At 37.8% G+C, this 14,783-nt stretch overlaps 1 protein-coding gene across 3 annotated transcripts in view; it reads left to right on the top strand.

The window, feature by feature from the left end:
* The window catches only part of LOC120480666 (von Willebrand factor D and EGF domain-containing protein), a 65,918-nt gene that overhangs the window by 9,264 nt on the left and 41,871 nt on the right, over positions 1–14,783 (top strand). For all 3 annotated transcript variants that reach the window (XM_039673988.2, XM_089134592.1, XM_089134587.1), the window contains 9 exons: positions 1,789–1,854; positions 1,944–2,176; positions 6,160–6,249; positions 6,444–6,585; positions 6,761–6,978; positions 8,576–8,649; positions 9,948–10,224; positions 11,007–11,209; positions 11,837–12,789. In XM_039673988.2, the coding sequence (XP_039529922.2) occupies positions 1,789–1,854; positions 1,944–2,176; positions 6,160–6,249; positions 6,444–6,585; positions 6,761–6,978; positions 8,576–8,649; positions 9,948–10,224; positions 11,007–11,209; positions 11,837–12,789 (2,256 nt within the window). The remainder of the gene's footprint in view (positions 1–1,788; positions 1,855–1,943; positions 2,177–6,159; positions 6,250–6,443; positions 6,586–6,760; positions 6,979–8,575; positions 8,650–9,947; positions 10,225–11,006; positions 11,210–11,836; positions 12,790–14,783) is intronic.

Here is a 14,783-nt window from a genome sequence, read left to right as displayed (position 1 = left end):
TACTAAAATGTGATGTGAAAACAATGCCGACTGTTGATTGGTCAAAGAGAATCGTCGCCATTCACTGCGTCATCGTTGTATGTGCCAGATGGAGTATCCAGAGTAATCCAGCCATTTTAAAATAGTTTGGCCAGAGACAGTTTCTAAACTTACAACTATTGTTATTATGGCAACTCGGAAGAATACGCCGTGGTCAAACGAGGAGGTGCAGACTTTCCTTTGTTTGGTTGCCGAAGAGAGGATCCAGTAAGAGCTTAATGGGGCAACGAGGAACGAAAGGCTTCGCTATGACGACCGGGTACTATTTGTGGCGGTACTGTCTGCAATGAGTCGAGTCGAGCTGGTACAGGTAATGGAAAAGCGTCATAACTATTTCAAAACTAATACCTAAAATAAATAACTTTATTTTAATATGGCGACTACATGTCCAGGTCACATTTCATCCCAAAAATCTAAAGAAAAATTCAATTTGATTTTTTTTTTTTTTTTCAATAAGAGAAACAAACACACACATAAATAATTGCTTTATTATCTTTATATATATATATATATATATATATATATATATTTTTTTTTTAATAAAATGTAAAAGTATAAACAGTAATTGTAATGGATCTTCTGGCAAAAAAAGGCATTCAAATTTTATTTAATAAAAGAGAAAATCAATTTTTTTTGGAAAATCAAATTGTTTTATTTATGTATTAAATATTTTTATTTTTTTGTATAATAATGGAAGTAAAAATAAATACGAAGTGTTAAGACTAAATATTATTTTAATATCAATAAATTAATAATACCCAAGAAATTGTCATTACTTTTTAGGTTTACTTTTTTTAAAAATAACATTATTTCCAATGGCTATTTTTTAGTTTTTAAAAAAAAAATAATAATAATATTTGTATTAATATTGATTATTTCTTTTCGCTTTTATTTATTTATTAATCTAAATCAGCATAAATTGAAAGTACTATGGCATTACAACAAATACAACCATGATTTTATTTTTCTCTCATTTCAATGAGAATAAAACATTTTGCAATGAAAATTTGGGGTGAAAATATGTTATATAGTCATGAAAACAATGTCAAAGTTGGACAAATCGTAATGATCCTAAAAATGCATTCATGGTCATTGTGCAAAATATAATTTATTTTCTTTTTCTTTTTTTGAAAAATGATTACGTACATTGCTTATGTACATGATTTGAATCGGTTTTAATGACATAATTTAGCTGTAATAGACTTTAAAACATACAGCAGATGCTTGCACCAGTAGAAGAGAACAAGATGTTTCCTTGTTCAACAGCCCAGAGAGAAACCATTCAATTTCTAATATGGATGATCAATATTTCTCTTTCTCTGGCCTTGTGTCCTTTCACATTCTCAAACATCTCTTCGATACAAATAAATGACTGTATCATCAACCGTGTGCAAGAGTATTCAGGTCATTTTTAGTTTGGGATCGATTTCTGGTGACTGAAGTTCTGCAGGGGAGCAAATCAGATTACTGAATTCATGTAGCAATATTTCACGGATTTAGGACAGTTCCATGGCTACTGGGGTTTGGGTTTTGGCAAAGGGATGAAAATGCATGTATCCATACTGTATGTGTATACTATTCGTCGCTGTCTTGCACTCATATGTCATATGCAAATATCAAAACGAGCATAAATGCTTTGTTTATAATGAGGATGTTATTAGCATCTCTTATATGTCAAAAGATAAGACAAAGCAATTATATAAATTATAAACGGGAAGTGAAACTGCTTTTTTTTTCTTTTTTTTTTAGTTGCTTCACAATACACGCCTAAATCCTGTCCACCTGGTGAAACCGTAGTTAACGGTCTATGTAAGGGTAAGTTATTTTCAATGTTAGCAATTTTATTTTGATTTATTACATCTGTATAAACATTTTATCTCATGACCTTGTTCTCCTCTGTGAAGCAAACGTCCCCTCACTACCTTCAAAACCCCTGGTGGCCCCAGAGCTGGTCGGCAGCAGCGTCCACCTCCGATGCTCCTTCGCTGGGGTGACGTCCATGTGGCCTGTGGGGTATCAGGTGGTGTGGGCCAGATACTCCTCCAACACCATGAAGGTGGAGATCAGACGAGACACAACGACTCGACTCTACTCGCTGGTTGAGATGAACGGAGTTCACTTTAGGCTGGGAGAAACGGTAAAAGAAATGATTTTTAATGTACAATTTAGTTTGGAAGGTTATATTTCGAAAATTAAAAGGGCTACACTGTTCAGTAAAGCACTCTAAAGTGAATCCAGTGTTACACAATGATATTGTAGGCTGGGAAGCCCCGCCCACATTCAAATCTCATTGGCCCAAAATCCATGTGTGCAAATTAAATTAATCATAGTCAATATGTTCTGCACTGTTAGACCTTACCAGGTTTTTTACAGTAAAATACTGGCAACACTGTTGCCAGTAATTTACTGTAAAAATGCACTAAAACTCAAGTTAACTAAAAAATACAACTTATTAGTTTTAGTGCATTTTTACAGTAAATTACTGGCAACAGTGTTTACTGTAAAAAACCTGGTAAGGTCTAACAGTGTGATTGACTATGATTTTGTTGCTTCAAGCTGCGTTTTCATTTTTAAGTTTAGGCAAGAGTTCATTTTCTGAATTAAATTTTAACGAAAAATTTACGAGTTACTTTAATGAAAAATTCTCAAATGTTTTATGCGATTTTCCAATTTTGCAAATAAATGAATTCTTAACTTTGGATGGAAACATAGCTATTGGAAAGGTTTTATATGTAAACGGAACTGAAATCAAACAAACGTTTGCATGTTTTTTTTTTTGTATGTTACATATTTTTCAGCAGTGGTAAAAATATAAGTGAATTGTGATGGTGGTTGAGGAGATTCCCTCAATTAGTTAAGATTCCCTTAACTAATTAATTATTATTTAATAATTAACTGAATTGTGTAAGATTCAGAATATAGGGCACATCTTGTGCGCCAGAGTCTTAAAACGGCATCACTGTCTTCCAGATTTATTTCCCCCTGTGGCGTAATGTGCTCCAGACAGCCGTTAAACACACTTCGTTCTCACCAGACCAAGAAAGGAAAGGGTCTTTTGTGAGGGCTGTCTTTAGTCATAATGCCCTTTGACCTCTCGTATGAGTGCAGAAAGTGTTCCAGCGGAAGTGAGATCAGGTCATGAACGAGTAAAGGTCAAATTGAGGCCACGTATACAAACCATAAATAACACTGAGGCCGAACGTTGTCTTGAACTTCGTTTTGATTTCATTCTGATTTGTTTGTTCTGATGTGAATTTTGAAGCAGGTTTGAAGAGAGAGTTTGAAATATGCTTCGCTACCTGTGGTTATAAAAAACATGTTTTTACATCATAGAGGCCCCAGTTTGAGAAACAGCATCATTCTGGTTTGGGCTGTGTGGTTTTCTTAAACATATGTCACAGCTGGGCTTAGTTAAACACACGCACACACACACACATACACACCTTGGGCTCTCCATAATTCCCATATACAGGCAAAACAGACCTGAAAATTCTTCAACACAAAAGGACATTCAAGCCATCATAGTTTGTTTCAGTGCCATATATGGCATGAAATGGCATGTAAGTGAATCAAATACATTGATAAATTATGAAACAAAAATATTTTTGATTTTTGGTCCATCTGTGTTGCTGTTATTTGGTTTTGTAAATAATTATTCCTTGTATTAATGGTTCCTTGTAAATTTATTTATTTTTTACTTGAAATATATCCTTGCTAACATGGCATTCAAATAAAAGAATATACAGTGCCCTCCACAATTATTGGCACCCCTGTTTAAGATGTGGTTGAGGACTTTTAAAAATTCTCCCTTTTTTTTAAACAACATAGAACCCAAATGCAAAAAAAGAGAAAAATCCAACCTTTTATTCAAGTACATTACTTTGGTGGTAAAAAAAAAATGTAAAAATTTAGAAAAATAAAAACTTCAAATCCTGTGTCCCACAATTATTGGCACCCCTAACAATTCCGCTGAAAAATGTAATTGATTTTTAAAAAAATATATATTTTCTGTAGTTGCTAATGTTGGTCAGGATATCTAGGAACTTTTAATTAGTAATTCATGACTTCCTATTTCCCTGGGGGTATAAATATGACATGACACAGAGGCCTAATTCTCTTTTTGTCAACATGGCAAAGACAAGAGAACACACCATTCAAGTGAGGCAGATGTGTGATGACCTTTATAAGTCAGGCAATGGCTACAAGAAAATAGCCACTCACCTTATATTGCCCATATCTAAAGTTAGAGGAATCATTAAGAAGTTTAAAACAACAGGAACAGTGACAAACAAGGCTGAAATAGGTCCCAAGTTTATCTTGCCACAACGCACTGTGAGGAGGATGCTAAGAAAAGTAAAAAAAAGTCCTAGGCTCACTGTCACAGAATTGCATCAAATAGTGGCATCTTGGGGTCACAAAATCTCCAAAACAACCATCAGACGCTCTCTACATGCCAACAAGATGTTTGGGAGGCATGCTAGGAAAAAGCCTTTTCTCACTAACACTGATAAACGTAAACGTCTGGAGTTTGCCAAGCGGCACTGGGACTTCATCTGGGATCGTGTGCTTTGGTCGGATGAGACTAAGATTGAGCTTTTTGGCAACAAACACTCTAAGTGGATCTGGTGTAAAACAAAAGATGTGTATGCCGAAAAGTACCTCATGCCCACCGTGAAGTATGGTGGAGGATCTGTGATGCTGTGGGCCTGTTTCTCTTCCAAAGGCCCTGGGAACCTTGTTAGGGTGCATGGCATTATGAACGCTTTGAACTACCAGGACATTTTAAATAAAAACCTGATGGCCTCTGCCAGAAAGCTGAAGATGGGTCGTCATTGGGTCTTTCAGCAGGATAATGATCCAAAACGTGTGGCAAAATCTACACAAAAATGGTTCAGTCACAAACTCAAGGTCCTCCCATGGCCATCTCAGTCCCCAGACCTCAATCCAATCGAAAACCTGTGGGGTGAGCTAAAGAGGAGAGTGCACAAGAGAGGGCCCAGGATACTGGATGATCTAGAAAGATTTTTCAAAGAAGAATGGTCAAAGATCCCTCTCTCTGTGTTCTTCAATCTTGTGAAATGTTATAGGAGGAGATTAAGTGCTGTCTTGTTGGCAAAAGGAGGTTGTACAAAGTATTAACATCAGGGGTGCCAATAATTGTGAGACACATGATTTGAAGTTTTTATTTTTTTAAATTTTAACATTTTTTTTTACCACCAAAGTAATGTACTTAAATAAAAGGTTGGATTTTTCTCTTTTTTTGCATTTGGATTCTGTGTTGTTTAAAAAAAAGGGAGAATTTTTAAAAGTCCTCGACCACATCTTAAACAGGGGTGCCAATAATTGTGGAGGGCACTGTATATGGCATTACATTTTATTAATCTTTTTATTATTTTTAGTATTTTATATATAGCATACTTAATTTGATATATTAGATAGTTATGTATAATATTATTTATATATATATATATATATATATATATATATATATATATTTAAATGTTTTATTTATTTAAAAAAATATTTATATATATATATTTAATTTAAATGTTTTATTTAAATATATATATATATATATATATATATATATATATATATAAAATTTAGAATATTTTTTTATTTTTGCTACAAAATATAGCCTTGCTAACATGGCATTAAAATAAATTAATATAATCATACGTTTTTATACTATACTACATCCCCAAATATATAAATTGATGCATTTTAATTATATATATATATATATATATATATATATATATATATATATATATATATATATATATATATATATATATATATATATATATATATATATATATATAAATTTAGAATATTTTTTTATTTTTGCTACAAATATAACCTTGCTAACATGGCATTAAAATAGATTAATATAATCATAAATTTTTATCATTTTTATTTTATACATATATTTGAATGCCATAATAGCTATACTACATCCCCAAATACATACATTGATACATTTGAATTATTTTAATTATTCATTTCATTATTAAAATGATTTAATAAAAAAAATCCAATAAAAGTAAATAATTATTGATTTCTATATTGGTAACGCTACATTGCATGACCTTCATGACAGTCTGGTTTGATTGACAGTTCTCCTGCAGTGTGTCCACCTTCCTGTTAAACTCTTCCAGCCTGCAGTCGGCGTCTAAAGAAAGCGCTGGGTTTTTCGCGGGAATTAAGGTAAATCCGGTTATATCTAATTCTTTATAATTATGATGGCTCATGCATCATGCACATCGCCTGAAGCCATAATTACTGGCTAAACACTCATTGAAACATTGCAAATATTATGTTGCATGACTATCAATGCTTAACAGAGCTGTATTATCATGTTTGATTTACTCTGGTTTCGGCCGGAGTAAATTGTTTTGCAGTTTGTTCCAGATGTCCTCCACATCCGTGAGGATGCTACAAAGCACGTTTTGACCGTACACAGCACAGTCCCTATTCCCTGCCATGGTTTCCAGCACAACCACCCTTGCAAAGTGTCTCTTGCTCTCAGTGTACATGAATCAGGTGTGTGTTTCTTATTAATATTAGTGTGTTACATACATAAACGTGCTGTATGAAGGTAAAAGGCTTTGAAAGGGAGTGTGCGTGAATTATCCTTTCGCTCTCAAGAACATTTTGTCTTTGAGTTTTCCCTTTCAAATGAGGACGTATCTACTGATAATCTGTCTGAATGTCTCAGACAATGTAGTCGTGGAGGTTTCAAACGTGGCCTTATCATCCTGCTCGGTCGAGCTGATGTCTCAGCCCTGTCGAAACAACGTCTGTGCTCAGGGTACCGTGACTCTCACCGCTGTTACTGATTTCACCCGGGACGGGAACCGGGCCAGCTTCCTTTCCACTCAGCCTGCCGAAGGCAGCCCTCGCCTCTGGAGAGGTTACAACCCTCCTGCACTGAAGGTTAGAGAAACCTAAGCATGCATCTTAAAATGTAATATTAGTTGCTTGAGTGGTTTTGTACTTAATATGTTTAATTTAATAAGACAAAGTTCTCTTTGAAATGCCCTTCAGGACAATGAAGTGCTTGACATTACAATATATTTACATTGGTAATGTTTTCAAGGGGACTTTTCTTGCTCTTTTTACAACTTGACCCATGATGAACTTAGTTGTTGATCGTATGGATTGTCAGGATGTACAAATCACACAAAGAGAAAAATTAGCGCTGAACAAACGTGGACAGGGTTATTCTTGCGACTGACCTTATTGCATATGCATTTGTAGGAGTTTCGCTTTCAGACGCAAAATTTATGGGAGGAAAGTATTTAATTTAATCCTGCTGAATCAGATGATTTACTAAGGTTTGTGCTCATCAATTTACTAGTATTTGAGCCAAGGTTTTTGATGAAAACATTCCAGGAGTTTCTCCATATAATGGACTTCATTGGGAACCAAATGGTTCAAGGTCCAAATGAGAGTTTCATTGCAGCCTCACAGGGCTTTAAACGACACCAGACGATGAATAAGGGTCTTATCTAGTACTCTTTGAGTCATGACTCGAAAAAAGATTTGTTCATTTTGATGAACGAGTTTGAACATGAGAGTCACGAACGCGCATCACAGAACAGAGCAAGGCGAGCATTTGTGCTTATAAAACTTAAACTTTTTTATTTATTTTTGAAATGAGCGATCGTTTCGCTAGATAAGACCCTTATTCATCGTCTGGTGTCGTTTAAAGCCGTTTGAAGCTGCACTGAAACTCTCATTTGGACCTTCAACCGTTTGGTTGCCATTAAAGTCCATTATATGGAGAAAATTCTGGAACGTTTTCATCAAAAACCTTCATTTCTTTTCGAATGAAAAAAGAAAGACATGGACATCTTGGATGACATGGGGGTGAGTAAATTATCAGCAAAAGTTTATTTTTTTTAAAAGTGAACTGCTCCTTTAAAAAAATTTAGATAATTCTACTAGGAAACAAGACACTTTTTTTTTTTTTTTTGCAGTGTAGAAGTACTAGTAGTAGTGTCGTGTCATGGTTAGTTTTTTTGTAACCCTCCAGATTTGAAGTATACTTTGACTCGGCCTCACAGCTCTCATAATTGACCCCTGCTGAAAGAAAGAAAAAGCCTCTAATAAGCCAGACAGACACCGAAAGGACAGACAAGAATGCAGTAATTCAGAAGGAAAGAAACGTAAACACAAATAGACCGCCAGTCTACTTAAATAATGTGTCACCGCCGGCCCCAGACCACCATCTGTGTTGTCTGTAAACATGAAAGCCGCTCGGTTCCCTTTAATAATGGGAAAAGACAGTACTCTTCTGGGTTATAATTAGGCTAGAGCCGGCATAGTTCCGCAATGATTATCCCCATCAATGCCGTCTCAATTGTGAATGTTTTGAGAGCATAGCAACACCAAGTTAATTCTCTAAGGTGGTTGTTTATGCTTTTTATAAAAGTGAAGTGTCATTTTTCTACGTAAGATGAAATTGCACTGCAAAAAGCTGCCATTATGAATGCATCATTAACAATTTCCTCTTATTTTCTGCATGCAGATCACAGTTCAAGATGTTCCAACAGCGACCTGTTACTCCCTTACTGACCCACATATCATTACTTTTGATGGCAGGTAAAATATTTACGAGTTTTTAGGGTGTGTTCCCTTTTTTCTTGTAGCTCAACTGATAAAGCGTTGCGCTAACAACGCTAGGGTCGTGGGTTCGATTCCCAAGAAACGCAATTAATTTATTGAAGGCTTCTTATTTCTTCACTGGCTTTTGCGCTGGATGCTTTGAATTATTCTACATTACCTATGATTATTTTTACACAAGTCGTGTGACTTTTACTAGACAGATGCTCAAATGGTACATTTTCAGGTAATGAGGCGGGAATGTAAAGGTCACTTCGGATTTCTGATTTGTGAGGCTCACATGTATCACTTGTACTTTGTGAAAGAGTATCAGTTCAAGATGTTCCAATCATGACCTGTTACTTTGCTCAACTGGTAAAGCATTACGCTAACAACAAACAATGCCAAGGTCTTGGGTTCGATTCCCAAGAAATACACTGAATTTACCCAAGGCTTTTTATTTATTTCTTTGACATTTGCGCTAGACATTCTAAATCGTTCTAGATAGCTTGTGATTATTTCAACATACAGTAAGTAGTGTGACTTTTACATGACAGATGCTCTAATGCTACATTTTCAGGTAATGAGGCAGGAATGTAAAGGTCACTTTGAATTTCAGATTTGTGAGGCACAGATTTAGCACTTGTACTCTTTGAATTTGGCCCAGAAGGAGGGATCTTTATGAATGTGTACGGGAACTGTCCTCATTAGTGAATGTGTCCTTGACAGACACCGGCCCTGTGCCACAATTTCCTCCAGTAGAGAGGCGCATATGGCCCGATTGGACAATGGATTTAAGTGTACAGTATAGCTGATGTATTGAGCAATGTGTGTTTACTGTGATGCCAAACGTACAGAGCAAAAATAGGAAAGTATCACAGTCACCATTAAAGTAAATGATACTGAAACTGTCCTGTGGAAATTACTGCCTCTGTTTCGCTCTCTCAATTTTTTGCTCTCTTTTTTTATCTTACAGTTCTTTTTTTAAAGGCTCTTTCTTCCTGCTTCTCCTCCACTTTGCCATTAAGTTCAAATAGTCCTCTGAGATGATACTGTGTTTAAAGATTTTTTTTAAGTGCACACTGAGGTTTCTGGATTTCATCTGTTTTAATCACCAAGACCTTTTAGCAGAGTAAAACAGAACAGAAAATAACTCAATATGACAAACTTTGGAGCAATAGTGGATGCAACTGGATGTATCTATCTTTGTTTCATTTACCATCCCCAATATTTACACTGACGATCAAGCTACAGTAAGAAATTTAATGTGAGTGCTAATCAGTTGTTGTTCCACCCAGGCGCTATGAGAACCAGCAAACGGGCACGTTTTTGCTTTATAAAAGCACCAAACGTGTGTTCGAAGTCCACACGAGGCAGTGGGATTGTGGGAGTCGGCATTACGCTGTGGCGTGTACCTGTGGCATAGCTGCTCGAGAGGGCAACGAGGTCGTGACCTTTGACATGTGCGACGGGCATCTGCAGGAAACACGCCCGCACTTGTCCGTCAAGTCCATGGGACCATCCGTGACCAATCAGATTAAGATCCACGAGACACATCAAGGGAAGAAAGTCACGGTACGGTTACATTCCAGTGCTGTGGTAGCTAATAACATTGAATTAAAGTGGATAGGTTTTAAAAATAAGAAATGTAAACTTATGCTGAAGTGAAAATCCAGACAAAACAATCGAATCAAAGAAAGATTGTGTTATTATTGCAACTCGCAGTATCAACTGTTTTAGATTTGACTCAATACACTATATCCCTCATTGACATGCAAACTCAGGAAATCTCACTGTGAAATGTATACAGTTCAAGTTCAGGACAGGCAGATTTTCAATTTCTTGGTGAAACTGTCTGAGAAGTAAACACAGATCTCATCTGTTTTGAAAAGAGGCCTTTTCCCCAGCAAAAGGATTTTAAAGTTCGGTCTCAAAAGACCATCAGTCTGTCAGTGCAGCAGATGTTGTCATTGTTGCATTGTGACTCAGTTTGCATGAGGGAGTATATTGTGATGGCTACATTTATCTAGATTTGTAATATTCTGATGTAGACTCTTGACAAATCACCACTAATTTCCTCGCAACCAGCTGGCAGGGAAATGGGATCTTTTACTAACATGTGCATTTAGTTTATGATTGAAGTTGGGGTAAACTCTAGATTAGATTAGGTAATGACGTTGGATCTAGTACATGCATGGACATGAATAAATTAACAAGAAATAAAACGGGACTTGACGCAACCTAAGCACTAGCCTTACATATAAGGGTCAGCATGGCCTGATTCTGAACATGATTTCAGTTTAATGTTTAAGGTTATATATGTACGAATTTCGAGGATTTTTGTTTGACCCCTGCAGATCGTCTTTGCCTCAGGGGCGTTTGTGCGAGCAGACGTCAGTGATTGGGGAATGAGTCTGTCCGTCAGGGCTCCAAGTCAGGACTTTAACGCCACCAGAGGCCTGTGTGGGTTATTTGACCGGAACAGCCACAACGACCTCCATCATCCTGCAGGCACAAGCCACCGTCACATAGACCTAGAGGAATTCATTCAAGGCTGGAGGTGAGTGATGCTTTTACAACAACTGTGTAGTCTCCATTTTCACAAGAAACAATATATAGTACTTAATTGATCTCTTGAGTTTAAGAAGGGTAATAAATCTAGTCTAACCAGAGCCGTCGTGAACTGGGCTACTGAGGTCCTCTAAGGCAGGACTCTTCAGCCCCAGTCCTGGAGGGCCGGAGTCCTGTAGACTTTATTACCAATCTCAATTTTCTGCAAGTAGCCCTGAACAACTTAATTAGCTTGTTTGTTTAGAGTTCAAGATGCCCTCCAGAACTAGACATGCTTTAAGGTGAACCTTCGGTCCTGGTCTGAAATTTGCTGGTAAGACCTAAAAGACAAAAATATATGGGAGTTTCCTAGCTCAAAGCTTCCGGAAAAGATCCCATTCGAGTAGGAGTATTTAGGAGACGTGGAGAGCAGTTCGGTTTCAGATTAGAGTTTGCATCACCATTTAACCTTGATTCGCTCGTTTTAATGTCAAATATAATTAAAGTAGAGGAAAGTCTCTAATCTAATGGGCTAACCTTTCTCGAACTCTAAATCCTCTCTTGTCGCAGTGCTTGAGGGCTTAATTCAAAGGCTGATTTGAGACAGTCATATTTTTGTTTTATTTCTCTGTGTCAGGATCGCGCCTGGAGAGAGCCTGTTTGACAGCACGCCACCTGCCGTGAATGAGGAGATAAAGTGGAATTTCTGTGCTTGTCAAAAGGGATACAGCCTTTCCATCCATTCAATGCACACCTCCGAAGGCCTATTAAACCAACCTCCCGTCTCTCGGTGCCTATCTCACGACGACACAGATTATACGTCCTTGTTCCCCTTCAAAGATGCCACTGCCGAGTACGCCATTAAACCTATCTCTGCCCGTAACGTCCGGAAGCGGGAGACGTTGGCTGAGGTGTTAGAGTTAGCCAAGATGAAAGGTGTTAAACTGGAGTCTCAGGTGCCCCAAGGTCAGGCAGACAACTCTCCTTCTTTAGAGGAGTTAGAATTGGAGTCATTATTTAAAGTTGATGCCCCCAACTTGAATGAATTTAAGGTGCCCTTACTAAGTTCAGGTGGAATGCCTAAGAGAGAAACCCTTGACTTTCTGCCCATTTACACCGCCCAGGCCCTAAGTCAGACCGACCTCGAAAGTTTAGCCTACTTCTTTCCAGATGACCACCACTCCTCCAGCCGTCCAGCTGCCTACCCTTCCTGGCCGACACCTAGTGGCCTCACTTCTGCCAAGGCTTTGGAGGTCTGCCAATTGGCCTTGGTTAACTCAACTGTGGGCACAGCATGCAAGAGTCTGCTGGGTCGACGCCTGGAAGAAGCTGTGGATCTCTGCATCCTGGATCTTCAGTTGAAAGATGATTTGGCCTGGGAGGACGCACTCGTGCCCTTCCTAGAGAACGAATGTGAGAAAAAGTGGCTGGAGAACCGGACCCATCGTACCCAAGGCGCTTCCAGATCGTTGGCGGATATTGCAATGGCCCTACGTTGTCCGAACTTCTGTAATGGGAACGGGCAATGTGAAGAGTGGGGATGTCAGTGTTATCCAGGCTACAGCTTTTACGACTGCAGTCTCACCATCAGTAAGTGATTGTTTTGACATCCGTCTGTTGCTTCAAATGTATTCCCCTAGGGATCCTCGATTATCAGAAACACTTTGGCTTTAATATATGCAAAATATCCATCAATAAGCAGCCAAATGGGGTTTTACAACATGTTTTGTGTGATATACCTGCAGGGGTTTGTGGAGTTTGAGTAGGGACCGCATTTGTAGATAAAGGTCGTCTTTGAGTTTTGTTCAGGTGGCCTGGGGAAAGTATATATTTGTTCTCACGATCAATGGACACAATGGAGTCTCATCCATCAATCCTTTATTGAGCATTTGAAAGTTTTCTTCAAAGGAATTGTGGTCCAAGAGGAGTTTTATTGATCAGAGGTTGTTCATTCACAGCCGAGGTGACTTAATGTTAAGGTTAGGTTTCAACTTTTTCCTAAAGTTCGTTGAAGTTGAGGAAAATGAGAACTTTTGAGTGCAAAGACATTAAATCAAAGTCAACTGTAGTAAATCTTAGCTAATTTGGTCTTGGAATATTTTGATGAGAACGTTTGAGTTTATAATCTCGGTAGATCTGAGAATAGATTGTTAAAACTCTGGAGGAGACTCTTGAGATTATTCTGGTCTTTTTTTTCTCAGAAGAACTTCTTAGGAGAGGTTTCCTTTTCCAAATCCTTGCACTGTCACTTCCTGTTTAAAAAGTCACATCACTTCCTGTTCCTGAAGGAAAAGCAGATGAAATGCAACACACTGATTTTTTGCCTCTATTGATAACACTAGAGCTGGAACACTAGAAAGCTGTGTACTGTACAAATGGGAGTTGACGTGAGAAGTTCAGCAATCTACCATTGCATTTACCGGCATTGTTTTGTAAGTGGATGACTGTCTAGTGTAATATGTTGTTGTATATTTATGGGTCAGAATTTTACTGCTCTGTTGTCCAAATGTGTGTGATTAAAATCCTGTACTTTGGCACAAGTACAGTGTTCACTACAGCTGCCATTACCAGATGGTGGCCAAAGTGCCAGAACATTTCTGTGGCATTAGATTCAACATTTCTGTGGCAGCTCTTTTCATCAAGTGTGTATTTTTAGTATCTTGTTAGTTGTGTGCTTTGGATGCTGTTGTTCGTTATTCCTTTTCTTTACACTCTGCGAAGAATAATTTCCTACTCCCTCAAGCATGTCTTCAAAGAAACCGCAGATGGCTTGCGTTTGTGCAAGAGTGATTTTTATTGATTAGATGAATTATTTGAAATTATGTATGGAACTCCTTTCGGAACGGCAAAGTCGTTTAGCGTGTTTATCGACTGATTGTTTCTGGCAATAACGACGAGGCTCAGAAGTGCCATTAGATTTCCCAGCCAAGCTTCATATTGTTATGCAGGTATGCTATCGCCTGGCACTGTGCCAGATGCCCATGCCCTCTCCCTGATTAGCATTGGGATCTTCGCTAAGCCGCTATCTTCCTCGACGTTTTTCGCATGCTCCCTGGGGCTGACTTGGTGACGAAATGGCAGTTTTAACACAAATTAGCGAGCAGATTAGGAGTGCTAGAGAGGGCTGTTTGTCACAGACTGACGTTTTTCAACCTCTCCGAGAGCGAACTCTGATTTATGGTAACCACGCTAGGATCAACGTGCAAGGTAGCTCAGGGAGGACGGCTAGATAAATCTGCTTAATTGCTCAACTGATCATCGGCTGATGCCTCTTCTACATCTGGGAACCCCATTCATTATTTTTATTCTGAAGCCATGACACATTTATGCCTAAGCGTTTTTGGTTGACTTTATTTGCACTTCATCCAGTCAAATGCGGATTTTTGCATGTCTTCTCTTATCTTTTGGCCTCATAATGTGCAAATAGTTATGTTAGCATGCTATGTATGTTAGCATGTAGGCTAGTATATAGTTTACTGTGTTCTGTATGCTAGTTCTCTCCATTCTACATTAATCAAAACGTACGACAGAGCACACTTTATTCCACAAATTTTCATTGTACTCAACCTGGCCTTCAATTTCCA

Source organism: Pimephales promelas, chromosome 2, assembly GCF_988280905.1.
Source record: "Pimephales promelas chromosome 2, fPimPro1.hap1.1, whole genome shotgun sequence".
Lineage (NCBI taxonomy): Eukaryota > Metazoa > Chordata > Actinopteri > Cypriniformes > Leuciscidae > Pimephales > Pimephales promelas.
This window is presented reverse-complemented; position numbering and strand designations above follow the sequence as displayed.